This window comes from Melitaea cinxia, chromosome 2, assembly GCF_905220565.1.
Source record: "Melitaea cinxia chromosome 2, ilMelCinx1.1, whole genome shotgun sequence".
NCBI lineage: Eukaryota > Metazoa > Arthropoda > Insecta > Lepidoptera > Nymphalidae > Melitaea > Melitaea cinxia.
Window position 1 is genome coordinate 17764633 of NC_059395.1, and position 26570 is coordinate 17791202.

General features: G+C 31.8%; 1 protein-coding gene across 1 annotated transcript; it reads right to left on the reverse strand.

Annotated features, from left to right (window-relative positions):
- Nucleotides 1–10007: 10007 nt before the first annotated feature.
- LOC123662337 lies at nt 10008–26271 on the reverse strand. The gene is made up of 3 exons (XM_045597192.1): nt 26171–26271; nt 11271–11381; nt 10008–11085 (listed from the first exon to the last, which is right to left on the reverse strand). The coding sequence occupies exons 1-3, from the start codon at nt 26269–26271 to the stop codon at nt 10008–10010; spliced, it is 1290 nt and encodes a 429-aa protein (XP_045453148.1).
- Between the last annotated feature and the right edge of the window lie 299 nt (nt 26272–26570).

A 26570-nucleotide genomic window follows, 5' to 3' on the forward strand; every position in this document is an offset into this window, starting at 1 on the left:
AAATATAATGCACTGCGTCTTAAAAACATAATATATCACCTGACCATCAAGACAAGACTTATTATAACTCTTATGTTGGCAGTGCTGTTTTTTCTTTGTGTATTCGAATTGGGTAAATGAATCTTTTCGATATACTCACGTGAATCTCACGGGCTGAACAATCATATTTATTACATAATTATTTTTATAAAAATAATCATGCATTTAAGCGATATGAAGTTAATAATCACGAGTTAAGTTCAAGCTGACTATTAGCTCTACCACAGCAAAATTACGAAAATTTAAATATTAAAGTACATGTCTTACCTGGCACAAGCACACTACTAAAAGCACGAATACAATTTTGTTCATTTTGACAAAAGTTTGAACACTGAATAAGTCGTAGTTTATTTTAAATTGTTATAACAGACTAGTGACCTACTGACCTGCACTCGAATATATATAAGTAGTTTCCGGGGTTTTTCCTCTTCCGATTGTGTAACCTTATTTCAAAAGAAATTTAAATGTGTGATAGTGTTAAATAGAGAACATCACGTAGCAATGAAAAATACCTACTATTGATGTTGTAATTTGATTATTATTTTTATTTTTTATTTTTTATAATTAATAATATTTACCAATTCGTTTTTTGAATAAATTTTTAACGTATATAAAATATTCAATAAAACTGATAGGATTAAAATTATGAAATTGAAACAAAAATACACTGACGCGCCTGATGAAATATTACGAGCAAATTTTAGCACTAGATTGAAATTTGTTTTACTCATCAGTTGAGACTCTATTGAGCTATTGTAGTTTCTATATACCGAATGTATCCAATTACTATATAACTTGAATATATTCGATATTTTACTTTGTTAGTGGACAGAAATTAATAAATAGGTTAAACTTATTTTGGTTAACTTATAACTTATAGGTTAACTTACGGAGGAAGATGACAAAAGTAAAATTAAACTATATAGAAGACTAGCTGGTACCCGCGACTTCATCTACGCAGGATAAGTAAGTACTTCGACTTTCGAGCTTATTATCTTCTCAATATCTATATTTATACCATAATTCATCAAAATTGGTTCTGCAACATAAAAATCAATTTGTTACTAACAAATGTGTATTAGAAATATTTTATCAATTTTTATTGTATTTATGGTTCACAATTTTTGCAATATATATGCTGTCGCGGGCTTTTTTGTAGGACTAATTAAGATTAGCATTTCTCTCATACACTATATAGTTTAAACTCTACAGTTTTTCAGCGTACGCCAGAATAGCTCACACACTCACTCACAGATGCCAGATTTTTTCCGACTTACTTGACAATTATCGTTATATTTTGAACAATTCACACACTATCTTTAAAAATTATAGCCTATGTGTTATTCTAATGTATCAGCTATATTACTGTAAACTTTCATTTAAATCCATTCGGTAGTTTTTGCGTGAAATTGTGTTTGTTCCTCACAAACATCCATACATCCATACATACAAACTTTCGCGTTTATAATATTATATTAAATAATTATAATAATAAATTATTATAATTTTGTCAATTCGATAAACTCTATCTGTTAATGTTATATTTTATATTTTTTTTATTGTATTTTTTTTACAGAATTGTGGTATTATACTTTTTAAACTTTAAACGAAATATTAAACTTCGTCCTTTGACAAGTAAACATTATTAAGGTCCCTGTTTTTATCTGAAGCCACCAGCAACAACTAATGAAATAAATGAAATTTGAGGCTGAACACAAAAGATCCTCGCTCCGATGTCTACATCAAGTAAAAAACTAATTTAAAAATATTTTGTAACATAAATGCTCAAAAGAACTGAGTTAATCATTTCTATTTTCATCAAATCGACGGAACTTTCTGTATATATTCGACATTATTCCTGTGAAACGTGTTCAGTCCTCTCTCTGCGCCACGTTGACTCCTTTTCAACAGGTATAACTATTTTTTTTTAGTATAGAAGTTTTAACAAGCAATTTTTTTGATAAAAGGGTAAAAAAAGTCTGCCGTTAAGAGCCCAGAATGGATGTAGGGAAATTATACTATACATAGGTAGTTAGTAGCCTCTTATGAAATATAATTTATATGAGTCACATGACACGGAAGAAAATCAGAAAAATGTTAGACCAAAGGAGAATATGTCTTCAACGGGTGCTAACGTGGAAGACATTTTTAGATCATACATCGTACGACTTTGCACAAAAATATAAGAATCGTTCGTTATACATAACCATATTGTTCAATTAGGGTTGGCACATTAGCAGCAAAAACTGTGTTGCTTTATTATCTATCGGCGTCGATGAAAAATTATCATCAAATAAACTATCTGTTAGTTTTCCTTCTTTGGATATAAAAATAACTATAAGCGGCAACCCTGTTATCACTGAGTCTTCAGTTATTTACACAATAAATTTTAACACAGGAAAAGTTACAAAGACTATCGATTACTTCAAGGCTTACTGACCATTGGAATTCAAACATTTTATATTAAAGCATTGATTATAATCTATTGTATACGCTAACATTGAAATGAAAAATATATATCTCTCTCTTTCTTAAAACGCTTGGTCTATGGCCTCTTGTAAAAAATATTACAGTATCAAACTAATGATAACTGGTGAACTAATTTAGTAGTTACTGTTATTGTTAAAATTATTAATAACTATTATAATAAAGTAGTTATAGGCACTATGACCACATATTAAACATGCAACTATATTATTTTGTAAATGAAAAAAAAAGACTGTCAGTAGATTTTCAAATAATTACTCACATTTTCGCACATTTCATGCGGTTTTTAGTCTAGATACATTTCATCGGTGGATGAAATCTTTATCCAGCATCTCAGGACGCCAACGTGTGGATTTTCTACTCCATTAATTTCTTACCTCGACCTTAAATTACCTATAATTCTTCCCCAGGAGCAGTTTTTATGAGTTTATTGTAGAAATTACAGTATAAAAATGTTGCTCTTTATCTAATGTTATATTTTCTAAATTATTTGTAGTAGTAATAAATAATGGTTTTGTTTTTATTAAGAGATTCAAACAAACACATATTTTATCGATTTGCCTAAAATGATTGCTACCATGTTTATGAAAATTTGTAACAAAATAAAACTCAAACGAATACATTTGTGAATCTATTTGCGAAGAACTTAATTCTTCTTGAGCAAGCATTTCTTTTTATCGTAAAATGCTTTTGTCGTTGTAAAAGACTTTAAATTTAATCTACATAATGGACCATCGGTGGATTCAATGGTATTGTTTGGCGCTTGTCAGAGCCAACCAAGTTCTTAAAACGAATTTAATTTCCTTTTTTTGTGATAAAAACGCTGTTAAAACAATTGAAATTAGCTATAAAATTTGACAAAGTTGATAATTAAATTTGGATTTGTGTTGTTTTTATCTTTAAAAAAAGTAATGTCTTCTAAGGTTAAATAAATATATGTCAACAAAACACAATGCTGCTAAAATTCCGTAAATTCCATTTACACTAAAAGTACTCTTAGATCGACATAAAACACCTGCTAAAGTTTTGATTCGAAAAGTTAGCGAGAGAGCCAGAATCTGACACTATACTCTATATTATAGCTCTGTTGTGCTCTTTCCACATCCCTTTAAATAACCAACTTCGAATTTACTAAATCGACCTTATTATTTTACAATAAAATTTGTAGCAGAAAAGACCTACTCGTAGAAAGTTTATATGCACAAACAGTATCCGTTTATGTATATAAAAATACAATGCCTACGCAACTTTTTAAGTACAAATAATAACATTTTAACCATTAATTTGCACTTTTTTGCGGGTAGGTGTGAAGTGATAACAACGTCTGAAAATCTCTGCTAAAACTTTTAGTGTTATAATTTGGTTATAATAGTAATTTGAACTTTTTTCATGAATTTTTTTCGCGTTTAAATAATACCACTCACCTGCGAGCAATCTCATTTAAATTCTACTATATTCCTATTTAAGATACATTGCTATGGACTCAGTGACCACTAAGTTATCAGCGATGACGAAAATGTTCCATGAACGGATGAACGAGTTTCAACAGGAATTGGAAAGAAATTCACCACGGTTAACTTCCTCTTCATTGGCATCTGATTTTAATGCTTTCAAGACATTCATCCTGACTGCTCTCTCTGAGCTTCAGTGCCAAGTTGAGCTCCTGAGTAGAATCATGGATCGTCAGGAAATGAAAACACGACGCAAGATGTTACTTTTTCATGGAGTACCCGAAGACAAATCTGAGAACGTTTCAGCTCGCATCACCAGTCTCGTCGCTGAAAATCTCAACCTACCGAACTTCTCTAGTACTAGTATTAAGTCATCATACCGGCTTGGTCGATCCACAGGCAAGAAACCTAGGCCTATAGTCGTAAAATTTAGTGAGGTGGCTATTCGAGATAAGGTATGGTTTGCAAAAACAAGGTTGAAGGGAACTGGAATTACGGAGTCTGAATTTTTAACCAAACAGCGGCATGACGCTTTCCTGGCGGCTCGAGAGCGTTTTGGAGTGGAGCACAAAATACATACAATATAGACAAGAACCACTTAGTTCATATTAACTCATTACAGCTAAATTAATTACTCAAATCACTACATTAGTATTTAACATAAATCAAATTATATCAAAGGTAATTAATAATAATACATTATTGTTTGTTATGTAAATGGTCTCGTATTTAATTTCAACTAAAACTAATGCTATTTACAATTTCAAATCTAATATTAGATCAAACTGGTGACTCCGAAGAGATAGACAGGTGAGAGTTTTGAGGCTGAACCATTGAAATATGATTTGATTTTGCTAACTTTAGCTAAGCCGTCTTATGGAAGCGAGTAGTATTTGAATCCTAACCATACAGCTTGTTAGTGTGTGTCAACTGCTTCGTTAGCACTACGATTACGCTTTACTATCTCGAGATATATTAGCTGCGAGCAGAGAGCGCATTAGTCGTTGCTCCCAAAAATTGGCCTATATTAATATTCAGCGCCCCGTATATCGACTTCGTATAATTTTTATACAGTATTCGATGATTGAAACCTATTATATTTCGTCTGATCTTTTTTTAGGCCGCCCATTCCATAAATTTACAATTGGCTTGCGCTGTCGTACTTAGCTTTAGCCACCCGTTGCAGAATGGTAAATACGCCCGTGTCATCATTATAGATATATGATATCGTTTCCTTGTTATACAGAAAATTAACCACCAACTTACGGTGTAGCCACGTAATTGATTAAGCTCCAGCCTCAAACACTTCACCTATATAGAGAAAAAACCCTGAAGAAAGAATCAATTAATCATCAATCAATATCGGTAATAGGTTCAAGCATAAAATAGTTATAAGTATTATTTTCCTGTGTGATTTATCTTTTATCACGATATAAACAAAATATAAACGACGACATTTATGTTCAACTTTTTGGCCTAAGCCGCTTTAAGTATAGTATTTCGCAACAGCTTGCTATTGCAATCCGAGTGTGTCGTGATTTCTTGGTATATAGAGTAAGAGCTCTCTAAAGTTATTGTTGACATTAAAACTTTAAGACGTCGTAAACCGAACTTCTTAAATTGTATTGAATGCCCGAGATATTAATAGTCCAATGTCTGACAGATTCTTTTCTGTAATAGATTTTTTTATACCGTGTAACTTAATGTAACGTTGTAAAAGTATAAATAAAATTTATTTTCGTGCATCGTAAAATGTCGTCACAAAAATGTATTTATTGTACTGTTACTGTATCTGTCTATAAATATCACACTGGTTATGTTACGAAACATAACAAGTTTAAGCTGTTTTTTTTTAGCTATTAAGTATTTAGCACGTTTATATATTTAAATAAGGTTAACAAGTAACAGAGCATACAATTGAACAATTACACAACATTTTACAGTAGATTGGAACAACTGGGCTCATTGAATATTAATTGGACTTTTAACACTATACATTATACTGATTGTAATATGCAAGTAAATTAAATTGACATAGTTGCGTTTGCGACAAAAAACTGTCTTTAATTTACGTCGACCAGTATTGTGACACAACGTTTTGTGATTGATGGACGAAAACGATTTTCAATTAAACCGCATTATTAGGGATAATTCAAAACGTACTCACCAGATCTTTATCAAATTTATATGATACCACACGACACCAGCTTTCGATTAAAAAATAATCAAAATAATTGTGTTTGCTCGCAAACGAAAAACAAAACCGACTTCAATTATTACATCGACAAGTAATACAAAGTAGATAAAAAAAATTAACAAACGCACTAGTCGTCACTACGATTTTCGAGGGTTTCCCTCGATTTTTCTGAGATTTCATCATCAGATCCTGGTTTCCTTATCATGGTACCACACTTGGAATATCACCTTTTCTAACAAAAAAAATAATTATCAAAATCGGTTCATAAACAATGAAGTTATCCCCGAACATAGATAAATAAATACGATCGCATTGAGAACATACAACTTTTTTGTAGTCGGTTAAAAAGAGTCACTTCCCATTTCACTTATTATCCATTGATCTTGATTATATTATAAAATCATGTACAATTTTTGTATTAACTTTACATATTTTTTTTTTGTTTAATAAAAAAAGGTTCACAAACAGACCACAGACCGTGGTCTAATGCATAAATTAATGAACATATTGTACGCGTGTACATTTATAATAAATTGGAAAAGTTTGTCTGTTTGACATCAAACTTGAGATGTGTTGAATTCGATTTGAAGTTACGGCAGTTTTACTAACAAGAAAATGTTCAAATCTACTATTGCTAGAAATGCTACGTAGTTTGTTGCTATGTCTAACTTTATAAATTGTCACGGACTTTTTGACCACTTTTGATGTATCCTCCGATATTTCGGCGACGTCGCTAACGCCGCGGTCATCAGGTGGGACCAACGGAATTTTCAAAATGACAATGGCGATAATTAAAAGTGTTGATAAATTTATTTTCAATTTTAAGTAGGGTACACATTTCACGCTATATAATTATTATATATAGCAGACGGGTCCTGAAGTGGAGACGGTGTCCTGGCAAACGCACTGTGGGACGTCCTCCGGCCCGTTGGACCTACGCTCTACGTAAGGTCGCTGGTGTGGGCTGAATGTGGATTGCGGAAAACCGGACTGTGTGGCGCGAACTTGGGGAGGCCTATGTCCAGCAGTGGACTCCAATAGGCTGAGCTGATGATGCTGATGAATTATTATATATAGGCTGTATTATATTATGTTAGAATTCATATTAACTTACATGCAAGTATCTATATTGAAAGAGATAAGATATAGATATATAGATAAGGGCCCATAGGATGTTTGAGTTTATTTATTTTATTTATTATTTAAGCTCACGTTACATAAGAAATTACAATAATGCACGCCAAAAATCGCATGGATTTGTCCGGAGTGTTAAGTTTGAATACAGTTCATTTGGACATCATTTCATTGTTAACAATAAGGTGGGTAGTTCTACAAACTAAAGTATAAAATCTTTTAATTGAAGGCGATCGAGACGCATAACCGGTACATATGATTGATGTAGGTAAATATGTAATAAAAAATTTAGTTAATGCATAATTTTTTTTATTCAGTATTTTCAATTTTAATCGGAATTAAACAGATATATATGTATTGTTTTGTTTAGTAAAATAATTCAAGCATTTCTTATTTTTACAGCATTATGATAAGTTTTATTTACATTTTATAATTAAAGTAGCTATCAAATTACAGTGAACAATGTTTAATTAAAACACTACTATTGCAAAAAAAAATTAATAAATGCTAAACATTATTTTGTCCATTTTATTTGAAAAATTGATTTAAAAATGTTAATTTTGTCTTTTACAAGGATGTGGATTAACAAATATTTCTTTTATTTCTGTGTTTAATTTATAATTAATACACAGAAAAACCAAAATTTCTTAATTATGTTATATAAAAAAATGACAGGTCAATGATTAAAACAAAACAAAAAAAAATAGTTACATACATTTATTTATTATTGAAACACGTGGTACGTAAGCATCCATAATCAGTATACTAAAGTTTTCTTTATAAGTAAAATATTGTATTTGATACATTTTGTAAACATATCTAACAGTTGGCACAGATGTATAGTATAATAAATATGTATGTTACCAGAAACTTACAATAGCTTAATCTAATTTTTACAACCTAGTTACAATTGGAAAAATGTATGATTTTAAAATCACAGACGAACATTTTTATGGTGAATAAAAAAGCGTGCGTTGATGCTGCGTACAGATATACGTTCTTCGAACGTACAATTTAACGCGAACAATGTATACTGCTCGTTCGGTCTTGCTTGCAACTGTTTAAATGGTAATACAGGAAAATTTACATTTAAAAAATGTTTTAACTGTACTCGATTGTCAAAAGGATATATGTCAAAGGATATATACTCGTATGTTATGGTGCAAATGCTAATAATAAACATAAGTGAACCATAAGTAATCCGAGTTTGTTTTAAAAGGTATATCTTTTTTTAATATTTTAAAAAATAATACGTTATGATTCATTGAATCTACAAATTAAATGGTTCAATAGAATTATCATTCAATCCTCGCCACGGGTGGTAAGGACATGATTAGTGCACGTAAACATGAACATTCAGACTAAGAATTTATCGCTTATGTTACCTTGTTCGTTACATTACACGAGTCTGTAAGCAGCATCAGAAATCAGTCGTGCGTAAAGTACTTCCTTATAGTCAATCAATTACGTAAGTTCTTTTTAATGAAACTAAGATGTAAATACCGCTAACAAAAGCTCACTTTTTTATTAAATTCTTTACTTTAGTTTACGTAAGATTTATTTAAAAATATGCATGTTTTGATACAATTTTAAAATCGGTTTAATAAAAATTCAATCGCATCAGAAATCCGAATTGGTAACTTGTTTATGTCAAAAAGTAGCTTTACATAATGTGTTTGTTATGTTTTATAATCTGGAATACTAATAATAGTACTTATACTTCGGATGAATACAAATTTTAGACATATATAAGATATGAGCATGTTTTTCACAGATATACAATTACTTTACAAGGACAATTGGTATAGACAATTAGTAAGCAACACACGCATTACATCATTGCTGCAAAGCTCGTTAAAATGTCGAGAAAGTGAAAAAACAGTTTCATTTTCAATAAAGCATTAAAAACGCTTGTTACTATAAATTTTAAAAATTTGCACAACATTTTATTTCGTATAGAACTTTTTACAATAGGTCAAGAGGATAGTATCAAGAATAGTGCGACGATCTTTAATATTTAAACATTTAAGACTATACATTTATTATAATACTTAAACATTTCACTAGTTGTTATTACACATTTCAAATACACGTACGTAACTAAATGCTCTTGTACCTGCTTGAATGTTCGTACGTCTATTGACATGACTTGGTGGATTATTCAATAAAATTTTTGGAGCATATATTTTAAATCAAAGTCTCACTAAGTTAAGTATTTCACTACTATTAAGTTTTGATAAGCACATGTAAGCATCCAATACTTTAAGGCTGGCAAATATGAAAACAATATTTCAACAAGAAATCACATTTTATTCTATTGTAATATGATAATATAAGCGAAAAATCCAATATGATTATTAACGCCGCCTACTACAGCGTAAAATTGTATTAACTACACCCTATTAATACTTTTGAATTTTAAAAATATATCTTCATGTAGACGCTCAAAAAGCAACATCAATTTACCCTAACGATTTGGCATATAATGATTAATCTCACTCAATATTACTTGCGATCCAATAAAAGGGAAAGGACGTTGCTACTTTAAATTTAAACAGTAAATGCATTTGCTTATCTTAGTCGGAATAAACCCTCACTACGGGACCTTCATCTTGGTTTATGACCCCATGTAGCAACAAAAGCCTACGCTTCGAGAATTCCACAAAATTATGAAGCTATAGAGGAACTTGGCAATTTATTCAGGCATAACTCTGTGCATGCTCCAACGGCATATCAGATAAATTATTACCCTTTTCGACCCAATTCTTTAATCTCCCGCGCAACTCCTCTAAGCTCTTCGATTTGGCCTTATTTATTCTTTTGTACTTGACGTCTTTCGGTTTCGTCACATTCCTATGATTCGACATAACTCGGTTGTAAGTCACCACCTGATTCGTCTTTTGTTCTGTCTCCCCCTCGTCGCTTTCTGGATTTGAAGTTACTTCCTCATCGGAATCATTTGGTGGCATCATTCTTTTTGGGACGTAGCTGTATGACCAGACCTCGTTATTCGACTTAGGTTTTGTTTCTTTCTCATTGTCTATACTTTTAACTTCAGCGGTTAAAACTACGCTCCTCATGCGAAAGTTGTCTCGCCTCTGCGCGAGGAGACTAGTTTCCTTATATTTCTGTTCATCTGTTTTATTGGCGTCTTTCAGTTCCTTTTCTGTGCTATTTTGTGCACTTAAGCCTTTAGTGGAATCTCCATCGGCTTCCTCTTCAACACTGTAAACAGTCTCCAATATCTCCGGTCTCCGTAGAAAACCATTTGAACGCCTAACGACGCTATATTTCAAATTTGGATCTATTGCATCTGATATGGATCGAACTATTGTGACACTATCTGGGTTAGCCGATCTGAATCTTGGCACATGAGGAAGGTTGCTACAATCCGAATCTACATCTTCCATTATAACAGCGGAATCTGAATCATTAAGTGAATCAAAGTCGCCAGTTATTTGTGTATCTTGTAACATGTCTCTGAAGTCGGGAATCGTTTGTGAAGTATCGATTCCGTTATCGAGTAACTTGGTTTGAAGGGTTTCGATTACCTTTTGCTGTTTCATGATAATCGTTTCTCGTAAAGCTAGCATGTTGGTGATCTCCTTCTGTTTACGAACCAGACGCGATTCGAATAAGAGGAGTTGACTTGAAAGAGATTTAAGTTGCTCAGCCTTCTCTCGCTGAAGGCGTGTGACTAGTTCTTCTTGAGTACGATGCGCTCGGCGCCATGTCAATAGTTGATGCGCTTGAGCTCGATACTTCATTCGGAGATCTCTGGAAATAGATGAAAATAGCCTATTTTAATTAAGAAAATGCTGCGTTTGTTTGCATATTCAATTATTATTCTGTAATTATAACTTTTGTATAGTTGTAATACACCGTTATTGTTGTCTTTTTGGTTTAATTTATATTTGTTCTAGATAATTTAATAAATAATCCTATTCAGATATTTTTAATACCTGATAGTACGTCTAGCCTCGTCGAGGGTGTGCGCCTCCAGGGGGTCGGTGAGGGAGGCTGCCAATGAGACATCCGGTTCCGTCGGACTGTTCAGAGCCGACTCACTCCGACTGTGGACAATTTAGAAATTTATTACAATATTTAATATTTTGAGCATGACTTAAAAAGTCACTATCGAAAAACAAAAATAAAAAGTGAATGATATTTTATGAGTCAATTTTGTCTATAATGAAAATTTTGAAATAGATGTAGCAATCATTGCACGCTTTACTTAATGTTTTCGTCTTTTCTTACATATGTTACGGGTATAAATATATTTTCAACAACCAATATAAAAACTATACTATTATCTAATAATTTAGTGATTTGTGTAATCTTTGAAATTTTAGTAGCGTCATGATTTTTAAAACGAATAATACATTTAAAAACCTCATAATATATTTATAACATAGCCTATTTATGGAAAAAGTTGATAGGCTGTTAAATATCTTGTTGTGAATTAAAAGAATACAGAGCAATCCATAAAATAAATGCGCAAGGAACATGTATAGAGACTGTATAATAATCATTACATTATAAACGATTAAAACAAATTATGAATTCGAAAGTTATTTATCCATATTTATATTACAAATCCTTAATCCGGTCCGGTTTGTTATAACATTGTATTAAACGTAGTTACAAAGCTAATTACGTTTTCAAAGGGTGTAATGGCAGGCGAAGTTATTTAAGCCAATCCTCAAGTAATAATTAGTTTCATCTGTTCCTTAGACGTTTAATGTACTGAAGAAAAACGAATTTAAATTGCGTATTTATAAGTAGTAATTGAGACGAGGCAAAAACACCAACAAACACATGGAAAAATAATGAATACTCTCTGAAATATATTTTACACACCGTCTTTTGTGGTTTCGTTCATATCGAGTTTCGATACTTATAAATATAGATTACGAATATAATTTTACCTACTTTAAATAACTTGTTTTTTTTTTTGTTTTTTTTTTTTAATATACTACCTGGTTGTCAAATAAGCTTACATGATGGTAACGGTTAGCGTAGCCTTTAAACACCTAGTTTGGTACCAGAAGAGTAAATGGTGAGTAAGGTGGCCAGAGTCTTTGGGCCCACCCAAGGTCTGGTACTTTACTCACCACAGAACAGAACACTAGTTGAAATTAGTATTATTTAGCTATGATCTTTTGTAAGGTTGAGGTATCCCCCAGATGGGCTGCTCCAGATTTTGAGCAGGAATTATTCTGCAGTACCCTACCTCAATGAGTATTTTATACTGTTGAATCAGCATTCTGACCAGGTGGCGAGTTAAAACTATTTTAAATAATGCTTCAAAAGAGCTTGCAGAAGTATATTTTATATGTGAATATTTGATATTCAGTAGATATCAAAAGATTTTTACTTTCATGTTTCTCTTTGGGAACTGCTGTATTTACTTTCTAGTATTTTACTTGAATAATTTATTTTATATTCGTTGAATTCAAACAGTGAAGTCGCTTTGAATGTTGAAAAAAAATATTCATTTACTCAGTAAAAAAAGCTGAAAACAACAGTTACAACTTTATTTACTTATTATAACAATTATAATAGTGAGGTTTAATCTTGATTTTTTAAGGGATAATTTTCAAGAAAAGTCTGAATCTATGTTTGGAATACAATATACCAACTGTTTCCAAATAAAATATTTGACACTATCCATTACTTTAGCAAACAAAAATATTACTTGTAAAATAATTAACTTGGTAATAAAAATGCAATTACACTATAATATAATGAAAGTTATTTTCTCTACCAGAAGAATTAAGTTCCAATCGCAATAATTATCAACTACATGTTGGCTGAGAACACTACATGAAGCCAGTATTATTTGGCGTGATCTTCTGTAAGGCTGAGGCACTTCCCCGTTCGGGAAGCTGCGAAGTTTCTAGTAAGATATATTGGCTCTGTCCTATTTTAATAAAACTCGACCATCTAGTTTCTGCGGCGTGATTAAGCACCCTTTTATAAAACGTGAAAATTTAAACGAGTCGTGACTTCGTGCTCGCCATAATTGAAAATATTTTATATCTCGAAGTCTGAAAGAAAAGTCCATTTCCTTTTTAAATAAATAAACACTAACGTTTTTAATCTAAACTATATTTTAGTTGCGTTTTCTTTCAATGTTTGTAAACGTGTAAAGATATATTGTTTGGCTACAACGGAGCTCCGAGACAGCCCAAAACATGAAGCAAATAGATGGTGAAATTTTTGACCTCGAATTACTACCGTTCCATTTTCAATTGCCTGTGTTTAAATTAAGAATGAAGAAATGTCGCTACAAAACGTGTTCTGTAATAAATTCTAAACGTTAATTCGTGAATCCATATTTATTTGGATGTTTATTTCAGGTAAAGAATGACCCATAAGATTAACAAATAACATAACATAATAAATTTAGATAGCACAATAAAAATATAGTTACAATAAAGTACGAATTAAAATAACTATGATAAAAATTTAAATAAATAAAAATGAATGTTGCTAAGCGCAAAACTCGAAAATTGCTCGACTAATTCGGCTAATTTATTTTTTGTATATTCCTTAAGGCCCACGGAAGGTTTTAAGACTTAAAAAAAAAGAACGAAGTCTGTCCGGTCAACTTACACACAGTACGTTACAGCAGTTTTAAATAAAAATAACAATTCATCAAAAGAAACAATTAAAAATGAAACAAAATACAACCAGTAAATAAGGTCCTCAGTGTTAATTAATTTAAAAATGAGAGATATAAATGAGCATCGTAGCCTACAACAAGTGTTTTGTCAAACATAATCACTATTACAAAGTCTCGACAATTTCCACAATTCATACAGAATAACGCCAACGGTTATGTATCATGTTCATAATGAGAATTTTCATCATATCATCCCCTCAGGTAGAACATTCATTTAACACGTTTTTATGTTATGTTCCATTTAACAGAAAGGTATTATTAATCTGTATAAATTAAATGAATCGCTGAAATGTATGTACGCGCGCAACTTCCGAATAACTGCACCTAACCGGTTTATTCTTTTTTTTTTCGTTTTTGTCAGAGCGAGGCTTGTATAAAAAGTAAATTTAAAAAAAAAAGAAAAAGTTAAACATTTACGAAAAAAACGTTTGTTGCATAAAATTTCACCTGGCCAGTTAGTTAAAAATACAAATCATTGTCGAATCATATGTTTCATCGCGTTAAAAATTAAAAACTTTAAGAGAAAAAAAAGTTATAGTCACTACACGAGCAAAGCCACAGACGAAAGCTAAAGTTAATATAGATTAATATACATCGTAATAAATTGAGTAGCGAAGTATTTGAAAAATTCTCATTTATCAAAAACAGCGACCCGTTACGGAAACATTTTTCCCTCGAAAACCTTGCAATGGAATTGTTTACCCCACTTTGAGGTTGACCGAGCGTAAAATAATGTTGGCTGAGACTAGGGCTGGCTTGTTTACAGCCTACAATTTTAGAGTTGCTAGATGGCAAATTAAGTTCAAATAGCGTTTAGGTTTTTTATTCAACAGAAAAGCTATTCATCGAGGACCGTTAATCTATAAAAGATAGCGATGATTTCTATAACGAAATATTTATTAGAAAACAAAAACAAAAGAATAAAATTGTTATAATTTAACACAATTAAATATAACTTATAATTCTTTCGTCAAGTTCTGAACAAATAATTGGACATTTACAAACAACTACTTAACAATAAGTTGAACAACACGTGTTAAAGACGACACGTGTCCGTTGTTATGCCGCGGTCACACGTGTGATCACGTGGACAATTTATATAACAAGATTATTTAACTCATAGCTTTCTCGGGTGTGTTACACGATTTTGACCGTTAATTATTATTATTTTTTTTTCATTAAAATATAGGCTATTTAACTCAGTGATAACGTGGTATTCTACTGATTAAAGACTTTTTATAATCAGCCCAGTAGACATTGAATTTATACATAGCAAACAAATAAAAATCCAATATTTCCTCCTTATAACTTTAGTATAGAAAACTAGAACAAAATTACGTCTGAATGTGTATATTACAATGAAGACTAGACTGTATATATCGAAGATGTTTCACAATATGTATGTTTTAAAAATACGAGTAATATATGTAATTTAAAACCATTAACATTCTTTTGATGCCTCCACAAGATAGTAAATAATTTAAATACAAAATAAAATAATTGTCGCACAGCTGTTGTCGCTGCTTTATATTGGTCGAGCTAGCCACGTGTTAGCCCTCGTGCAGAACGATATTTGTTGATGCGAATATTGAGATGTTTTCAGTTATTAGCATGAAAATCCACTGAGCAGTGTATACGAAACGTAGAGGTTAGAACAAGTTAAAATTCGAACTTAATTCGTATTCCTCTTTCGTTTCATATTTTCAAGCGTGTAGTTTTTTTCAGTAATGCTGTTTTGATGTGCTTTTAATTTTATATAGTAATGTCATTTAGTTTTTACAGTTTGGTATACGAAGGCAAATATTTTCAAGGTTAATATTAATAATTATATTAAATCAATATTACCTACTTGCTGTTCACTGAAATGCATTTATGTAATTATAATACGAGTGAGTAAGAAAAAGCAAATTTATAAAAATATATAATAACTATAATGCAAATGGAATTATTTTGGTAATTAAACACTTAAAGAATAATCACAGAAATATAACTTCACTTTTTAGGTACATGTTGAAATTAAAAATAAATATATATTGTCAAACAATGTACTATACGAGTAGTATTGATTCTTTCATCCGTGCGTCTGATTCATACTTAGTTATTTTTTAAATGTACGAATTTATCCTTCCTTTTAATTGAAATCTGTAGAATTAATGAGGTAGACAGCGGATTTTTTTAGTCCCATCAAACACCGAGCTACGGCAAGACGCAACTTACAAGATTTATAAAACATAACTATTTTACGTTTAAAAACTTCTCTAAATTATTTTAACTACTCAAAGTTATCTAAAACTAAAATTCACAAATGGCAAAAATATTTACTTAAAAAAGTATTAAAATAATACTTACGAACCAAATATGGAAAGGTCACCAAAAAAAGTCAATAACGACCCCATTAATATCACTTATAAATACTTCAATCTCCATTCAGAACTATATTATACTATATAGTAAACTAAAACAAAAATCAATTTAAAAGATAAAATATAGTAAATTTTCTTTTTTATAACAAAACGCACGTAAAGTACTTCACAATGTAGGAGAAACACTACCTTCCGTTTCTTTTAGTCCGTTATAACATAAAAAAAGTATAATATTTAAAGTCATCATTCTGTCCCTTACTATCATTAAATATGTGAGCGAGCGGAAAATATTTTGTACATGTGAATGGAAAAGTTTTTAGGTAATTAGTTTTTATCTCTTAAACTATGTTATTGTTTTTTTAAATAATTGCTTTGTGAACTAAACTCTGATTGATTTTAGACCTAGAAATTTTTACCGGTTATTAACATAATGAAATAGAATAGTAAAATACAAATTTTGTAGCTTGTAACTATATTTAAACTAAGAACATCTTTGTATACCTATATTCGCCATAAAATAAACTTGAATTTTCATTAAAAATTGTCTATGAGTAATAGAGTGTATTATTGTAACTTTACAGCCCTCTATAGTTTTTTTTTTAAGAAATATTATAACTGAAGTAGGGCACAGCAGGAAATATCCTGCTCAAAATCTGGACCAGCCCTGCTGGGGAAGTACATCGACCTTACAGAAAATCACAGCTAAATAATACTGCTTTCAAGTAGTGTTGTGTTCTTGTGGTGTGTAAGGTGACCAAATTTTGATTGGGAGTAGAGTCGGCAACGCGCGATGCTTCTGGTGCTGCAGGCGTCTGTAAGCTACGGTAATCGCTTACCACCAGGTGAGCCGTACGCTTTTTTGCCGATCTAATTTTATAAAAAAAATATATATCACATGTGTATCATGTTATATACTCGTATGTATCCGTGATCATGTAAATTAAGTTAAACCTTAGAAACTTTTAAGATCCAAAAATATTTATTTTAATTAAGATTTTAATATTGAATTAAGGTTATTATACAATTAATACTATTAATGGGACTAAAGTGACGCCAGATACACTTAGCTGAAAGTAAAGGAAATAGCCTCAGAATCAACGTTATAATAATTTTACAACTTAGTTGTGAAAGGTTCTGTAAACTTCCGTCCGACAAGGTTTTTCCGCAACAGTTTTGATGGCACTTAAAAGTTTTAAAAATATAATTTACCAAAATTGTTTTTTTTTTTTTTTTTTTTGGTACAAGAAACATCTGGTTTAATTTATATTTAAGTAGCTGTACCCTCCGCGTGTTCCTACGCCTTTTTATATTTTTTTTTGGTCGTGCCAACTCAGAAACCTTTGTGGGTTTATGCACAACACTTTGCTGAAGATAATGACATGATCAAATGCACAGTTTACGAAATATTTTTATATATATAAATATATTATACATAATTATAGTCTAATCGAATGAGATCTAAAAAATCATTTTAAAAAGTGATGTCTATGGAAAAATCACTCTGGTGTAACGGTGAGAGTAGTCGCCTAAAACACTGACGGTTTGCGGGTTCGATTCCCGCTCGGGATGGATATAAATATTTGTACAAATATTTCTTTCCGGTTTGGATGTCTGTTCTTGTGGGTCTCCCCTTCTCACCTCGGAGAGCACGTTAAGCCGTCGGTCCTGGTTGTTATCAGAAATATCTGATAACGATCGTTACTCATAGCTACCAGCTATCATTCTTTTTCTAGATTGTGAAAGAGCCCAGCAGTGGCTCTTCGATTAATATTTATGTGAGGAAATTCGAAAAATACACTAACAAGGACTATTTAAAGAATTTGATTTTTTATTTCAGTATATATTCATTAAAATAAATAATTAAAAATATTTAAAATTAATCTCCGATATGTATGTAAGCACATAACTTTCAAACGACTGCATAATATCAGATATTATTTTTCATGTTCACTATTTCCAGGACAAGGTTTGTACGAATTAACATAAAAGAAAAATCGATATATTGACAAAAAATATTCGGTACGAGGTTCGATGTGTCAGCTGGTGTTTAGGCATTTATATATAAATATTTAAACTAAATATATAAGTATAATATACCAGTTTTGTTGGCGACAGTATAAAGGGAGCGTCACGGTTGAACGGGAAGCGCAGGCGCAGCTGGTGCCACCGGACCGATTTCCGTACAACTTGACGTCATGTAACATTTTTTTTAAGTTTACGTTTTTTTAATGATAAAATTGAAAATATGTTTCCGAAAAAATAGACAAAAACGTTGCCTAACTTTAGACGTACTATTATTTTACTTGCTAAAGTTTTGTCGTAACTTACCTTATATTTTTGTATTACCTACAAATAAATAATTTACTTCACTTTGACCTACTTCATGCATGTACAAAACGAAGACAAGTGGCAACACAGACATTGAAATTGTATCTACGTTGAACACATACGTCCTCACTCGTACATACGAAAAATCCTTTCAACATGGAAAAAAGGTCCCAAGCCCAGCTGTTAGATGTTACGGGCTGAATCAAGACCGTGGCATACGAAAACAAAAAAAAAATACTAATAAATGAAATAATGTACGTAAATAATTCAACAAAACATTTTTAATCCGTTTAATTATACGAGAAAATAAATTATCATTTTTATATTCCATTATCTGATAAACCGGTTTTTCAATTGAAAAATAATTACATTTAAAATTAAATTGATGATAGAGTTATCAAGCTCGTCAATTTATTTTAAGTACTAACTTCAATATTCCAATTATGAATTATTTTTTAAATGGCATTTACATTTCGACAATTTTTAAACGATTAATTAAATTGTTTGGGTCAAACTGTCGAAGTACCTACTGATCCAGTTTGGTTGAATAGACCATTGTTGCTAGCCCGTTGGCACAGTTTGTAGTGACCCTGCTTTCTGCTCCGGGGTTGTGGGTTCGATTCCCACCCCGAGTCTGGGTGTGATATAAATATTTATTAATATATTCATATATGTATTATTTATAAGTATGTTTATCGAAAAAAATATATATGTAGCTATACCAGTCGGCCAGTTACCTGTAACACAAGCCCTATGTTGCTTACTTTAGGAACAGACGACCGTGTGTGTATTGTGTAGATATTAAAAAAAGAAAAACAATAGACAATCGGCATGAAGTTATAGCAGCCTGTAGGGATCGACAGAGTCAGATGTAAAAATACTCCCTTGCGTACTTGGACCCCATAACACGTCTTCAGTTCTTTAGTCAGGAATATTCGTGGGTTTCGAGATGTAAGTGCACCTACCATGAGTGAGGAGCTACTTGTCTAATACTTTCTGGATACGCCTCAGCCTGTAATATCCCACTACTGGGCAAAGGCCTCTTTCCCCACGTAGGAGAAGGATCAGAGCTTAATCCACCACGCTGCTCCAATGCGGGTTGGCGGATATATTCCCACTATGAGTAACGATCGCTATCAGGTGTACATGATAACAACCGGGACCAACGGCTTAACGTGCTCTCCGAGGCACGGTGGGGAGACCCACTAGGACTGCACAAACACTCAGACCACGGCAAACACCTGTATGGCCAATACAAATGTTTGTCATGTGCGGGGATCGAACCCGCAACCGCTAGCACAACAGATACAATCCATGGCTGTAACCGTTGTGCCAACGCGGCGTCAACTTTCTGGATGGTTGTCAAATTTCACCAGTCGGTCTGATGCGACTTTATACTTACTTTTTACATTTACTTGTAGTAACTGATATTTCTACTGAATTGATCGATAAGTGAAACGCTTATACGTAAATAACGCAAAATGTCTTTTACCGTCGTCTTCTACGTGACACTTAGCTTTTTTTTGACATGCGTACTAATCCATCATGGTTTGGAGTCGGGTCATTTAACAGCATGCAGTATTCGAACTTTTTAGCTGTATTAATATTAGGTAGGTTTTTAGTTAACTTTGGAAAATCTTCTAAATCTTATTATTCTTCTAACTTTCTAAATTATTCATTTAAATTTGAAGACGAGTCAGACTCTGTTCCCTTAAACTTTATTCATCTACCTCCTGTTTTATTCTGAAAAAAAAAATATAATCATTCGTCTATTCTAATGTTTTCATCTTAAATTGGCTAGCGTCATTTTGTATCATGACGTGAAGTCACTCAACTAATAATTTAAACTGGTGGTTGAAATTCGACCATAATTAATTTAAATTATAAGTTTGAACATTATTAAGGTTCTTTTCTCAACTATACTTCTATAATAATAAACAAAATACATGATAGAGTGTGTAATGTTTTTTTTTTTAAATTGATTTGATATATTATTTATGCATCTGTGTGGCTGTGCTGTGTGGCTACGGCACTAAAGAATTTAGCCACCCCATCTCTTCCCGTGGGTGTCGTAAGAGGCGACTAAGGGATAACACAGTTCCACTACCACCTTGGAACTTAAAAGGCCGACCGATGGCGGGATAGCCATCCATCCAACTGCTGGCTTTTTAAATGTACAGACCGAGGACGGGCAGCAGCGTCTTCGGTGCGATAAAGTCAGCCCTGCGGTCACCAACCCGCCTGCACAGCGTGGTGACTATGGGAAAAAAACCCATGAGTTCGCACCAAAAGTTTAGGCCCTTAGTTCCCGGCAGCCCCACTATTCCCGGCTATGGCAGCGGCCGAGGTAACGGTGGGGTAGAGGGTGCTAAAAATTTTGATCTAGCGGGTACATCGTTCCATGGCTTACTTGGCTAGAGCACCAACACGATCAGTCGGAGATGCATGTTCGATCCCCGCTGGAACGGTCGATTTTTGATATGATATTAAAATTTTTTTGAATTCCCTCATGTGTGGGTAGCACAAAAATAATTAGTACGATTTTTTATACTATTAATATAAATAATAAAAACATGAGCAGGTGTGTATACATTTATTCCATTTATATAGATTACATAAGCGACGTCAACTGTAATCGTTAACTAAGTAGTTGTTAGTTGTTCAGTAACTACATTGATAAGGCAACTGTTACAAACTTGTTCTGCGGAGAACGGAGTTAGTATCAGAATGTATTATCTCTTCATAAAACACATATTTATCACAGACTAGATGTGCTTCGTGGCTTCACATGCATTCGCTTTAATGGCTACAGTTCTACTGAATCAGATATACGGTATATTAGCCTATGGTTATTCCTTGATAATATGGAATTTTAGTGGCAATTTTAAGTATTTTAATTTTTATTGTTGAATAAAAAACGAATCTCATATTAACAATGTGCTAAAAGTTTTATATATAATAAGCCATTCATCATTTATTATTTTTTATTATATAAAACATTTTTTACTGAGTGTATTAAACGGTTATTAGTTTGGCGACGAACATCTTTAACATAAATGAAAAATCGAAGCAATAGAAAGTAATCTTAAAACGTATTCTTAAAGTTTTCATATAATTCCGATAAAAGTGTCAGTAATGTTAGATTCATTTCGCTATTCTATACTGATGTTTTTTATTATCTAAGTCTTTCCTTATTCAGACACCTTTTATTATTAATTCTAATTTCATTATTTTAATGTACCTACTCGTATTTAATAAGATTTTAAAACCTTAAATACAACTTTTTGACAAAGGTTTAAACAGCATTTTCAAAAAAGGAGGAGGTTACTCAATTCGACAGTAATATATATATATATATATATATATATATATATATATATATATATATATATATATATATTTATGTTTGTTCGGAGATAACTCCGTCGTTTATGAACCGATATTGATAATTGTTTTTTTGTTGAAAAGGAGATATCCCTAGTTTTATACCATGATAAGGAAACCAGTATCTGATGATGGGATCCCAGAGAAGATCGAGGGAAACTCTCAAAAATCCGGCATAACATTTTACTGTGTGTACCGATTTTAATGATTTTTAATTAAATCGAAAGCCGATGCTTATCATGTGGTCACATTTCAATTTCATCGAGATCTGATTACAACTTTAGGAGTAATCTTTAATAATACGTATTTACTTGACTATTTTTTCGTCTACCTACGTTGTATTACTTTACGATATAATTGAAGTCGGTTTTTCTTGATTGCCTGCAAACACAATTATCAAATCTTGATTTCACACTTAGGTTAATGTGATGTAGTTATTATTTTATAAGTAGTTAAAAATAAGTAACATAAGAAAAATAACAACTATACATCAGATTTATACGAATGATAAATTTTCTGTTATTTCGCCTAATACGAGCAACATCAAGAAAAACATTACCCGTATAAATCAAAATAAATTCCCACCGAGTGGTCGCGGCGACGTTTCAATCGTGAAGACTTAAGATATAAATCACCTACGTTTGTTTTCGTAGACCCTCGTTCGTCATTTTTGGAATATTTATTGATAAAACGATTCACATTTTCTGATAAAAGTATAAGATTGTTGGCTAACGCAAAAATTACATATGAGATATATGAGTAGTGGAGTGTATAGAGATGATCAATATTTTAATACGTGAATAAAAAACTGTGTCTCTCTGCTGTTTGTGTCTGCATCAAGTCTGGGGAAATGGTCTTTTTTCACGTTGATTTAAAGCAAAAACCATGAAAATAGAAAAAGATCTTCTATTTCCTTATAGAAGAAACAAACTACACGCAAAGTCAATATGCATTTCACATTAATATTCTATACTTATTATGTACCACAGATTAATAAATAAGAATATATAAAAGTTTCCGTTTCCTTCTGAAAGGAGTGACGTTCACACTCTTAAACTCATCAATTCACAGTTAGTATTATTTAACCCCGTAAGTTCTTGCCGCGCGCCGTGCCGTAGACATGGGTCCGGGCCCTGAGAGACTAAAAATTTGATGTAAAACTTCTTCTTCGATGTCACATGTATTCTGTATATATATTATATATATTTAACTGTACATAATATTATAATGTCTACAGAGAGTCTATGGAGACAAGCTTATATCCGAAGTCTAGTATTAATATTTAATAATATTTTCGCAACGAAACACGCCTTGTCGCGTAAATGTAGTTCAATCAAGGGTTTATGGCGGCATGAAAAGCCGAGCGAAAAATTAATCCATTATATTCTATAAAAGCAGCGTTTACTTTAACGCTTTACCGTCAACCTTGAAAACAACTCATTAGCTCTGAAACCGTTCTTACATAAAATTCCAATATTATAAATAAGAAGCATAATTAACTCTATCTTTGAGCTTTGCGTCCCAGGTTTACTTTTTAGATTTTTATGCCAGTAAAAACGAGCAAAATTAATACAAATATAAAAAATACCCATGTTTTGAGCAATTTTAACACTGATTAGAGTTTTAATAATTAGGTTGATATTATTGACTTTTGTTTCTGTGAACAGGAGCATCAAGCTTCAGTTCACATTTTGAAGCTAATAATATCCTTCAATGAATAATCTTCTAAAAAGATGGATAATGTCTAGTCGTTGCCAACTTCACGTTGTAACTCAAACAAAAAAAAAAAAACTCTTTGGTTTTATCCCTTAATATAATTTAATAAAAATTTAATTTCAGTTATAAATTCAATTATATAAAATAACATGCGTAAACATGATACTTGGACAAGACGATTTCTGCTATATTTTAGTACATTTTATCGGTGAAAGTTTGCACATAGTTTGGCGTACCGCCAGTTAAACGTTGCGAGACAATACGAATTGCTTTATCTCAAAGGAATACATTATTTATTTTTAATTTAGTTTGACAAATGTGTTTGTAAATATTTATAAGTCCATAATGTTACCAACTACAAATAAATAAATGTCACACAATAGTTTCAAGAAGGATTTACTTCTGTGTCAGGTGTCCAGAAACAGCACAAAAGCACAAACGCCCAGACCATGATAAACATCTGTATGGCCAATAAAAATGTTTGCTTCGCGCTGAAATCGAGCTCGTAAACGCAACAGCCATGAGCCACTGCCTTAGTTAATGCATCGTTTAAAAATTTAATACTTTTGTCTTTGTCTTTTATTTCATATAAATAAAAATGAATCACCGAAATGTATGTATACATGTATATAATGTATGTATGCATATCTTCCATACAATTACATCAAATTGGACATTTTTTTTTCAATAAAGAATTTACTGTCAGAACAAGTTTCCGTACTGACTGTTAATATATTATTGTAATATTATGAATATTTTCTTTCACTTAAGTGTTATTTTTGTTCACATAAAAGTACAAGATTAATAATTATCTCTGTATTAGCGAGATAATTTATTAGAAATAAGCGTACGGCTCACCTGATGGTAAGCGATTACTGTAGCTTATAGACGCCTACAACAATACAAGAATCACAAGCGCCTTGCCCACCCTATCACTCCCAATCACCCCCAGGAGCTCTAGTCACCTTACTCACCACAGGAACGCAATACTGCTTGAAAGCAGTATTATTTAGCTGTGATCTTCTGTAAAGTACTTCCCCTGTCGGGCTGCTTCAGATTTTGACGAGGATATTTCCTGCTATACCGTACAAAAAGTTTCAGTAAAATGTATACATTTAACAATGAATATCAATAAATGAAGCCGCGAGAAAATTTTAGAGCGCTATTTATCAAAATTATAAGTAAGAAATAAGTATAAAGTATATAATGAATGAGTCAATAATTAATAAGTGTTTACGTTACGTCGATCTTTTGTAAATGAAAAACGAAGTCAATTTTTTTTTTGTATCCTAACCCAGATAGAACAGTCTTGGATACACACAAACGAATATTATACAGATATATTAACATAATTATTAACATATATCTCAATGTGTACTTAATGATAACTTGAACAATAACTTTGTAAATTGTATAAAATAACCTGACTTCAAATAAAAGTTATATAAAATCATTAACAAAATATATACGAAAGTTTTGAAGTACTTAAACTACTCATGCATTTAATGTCATTTCATACAAACTCTTCAACTTTTAAACAATTTCTCGTTTGCTAGTTGTAAACTTCACGGAGTCTTGGAAAGATGTGTAGACAGTTTTTAAGTAAAACTATTGGTTTTGTTTATATAGAATTTTCAGAAGTTTTAATGAAATAATGTTGACATTTTTTACCCTTATTATTTATACGTATTCGTAATACGAATATATTTGTTGTCGGTTGACACTTTTGGTATTTATATTATTTCTATTTTTTTATTTATTAATTACGGGCCTTTATATTAAATATTTCAATATTTTATAACAAATAACCTTTTTTAATAAAAACTTTTCTGGACTAAAGATGTACTTAATTGAATTGTGTAAATCCCGGGATATGCGATTTTGTCTATATATTTTGTATATTTTTATGAGATAAGGTAAATAAATAAATCACAAGCTTCCGGGGAGCTTCAGATTCCTGGTTGGTTCCGACTCGATTATTAGCGATTTAAGCTGGAGGCTTGGTGCAGTTGATGAGAATCGATGAATGAAGAGGATGACGCCATTTTCTGACTTAAATCAAGGAGGATATCTTGATCTCACTCAATGCCTCTTTACACTTTGAAGAGAGTATTTGAGTGCCGTCATATTGATAAAGGTATGGAGTATGATATGTAAGTAGCACTCTTTTGTAAGAATTTTTCACACATATACGTACATGAAAAACATAAATTACTTCTCATTTTTTCAATTACGAGTATAATCCTTATATAACACCTTCACTTATTATCATATTACTCAGCAATTTTCGGTAATGAGTAAGCACAAAAAGGTAAATGGGTATGTCCAAGCTGTCATAACAATAAATTAAGAGCGACAACACCAATACACCTGTTGTACGAACACTGGGTCAGAAGCGAAACCGTCTTGATCTTTTCTCTTCTCCGGATGATGCCAGGTCCCATATTTTTGATCATGTGACCGAGCGTCAAAAACTTCAACCATCAATGTCTAATGGCTCATAACAGATATATATACTACTAAACTTTAGAGGTCTTAAAACTAAGACAGGGGAAATAAGATAGACTCTATTGGCACCTGAGTACGATTTAATCGTGAGTCGTGGTCTGTGTGATCATGAATTGTTTAATAATAATTTCAATGTCTTTCGGAAACATCGTATCTCTGCATCTCTAGGAGATAAAACTGTTGGTGGAGTTATAATAATTGCTATATTGACTTCGGAGGGCCTATGGGTATCGGGACTAACGTAGAAAAATATGCTCTTCTGAACAGATTAATGG

What these genes read in the sequence shown, in the direction of transcription:
- LOC123662337 (XM_045597192.1), bottom strand. Translation starts at nt 26,271, where the DNA reads ATGGTTGAAGTTTTTGACGCTCGGTCACATGATCAAAAATATGGGACC. An exon ending in GGTTTCGCTTCTGACCCAGT is followed by an intron (nt 11,382 to 26,170) that starts GTTCGTACAACA and finishes AATTGTCCACAG; the next exon opens with TCGGAGTGAGTCGGCTCTGA. An exon ending in GAGGCTAGACGTACTATCAG is followed by an intron (nt 11,086 to 11,270) that starts GTATTAAAAATA and finishes ATCTATTTCCAG; the next exon opens with AGATCTCCGAATGAAGTATC.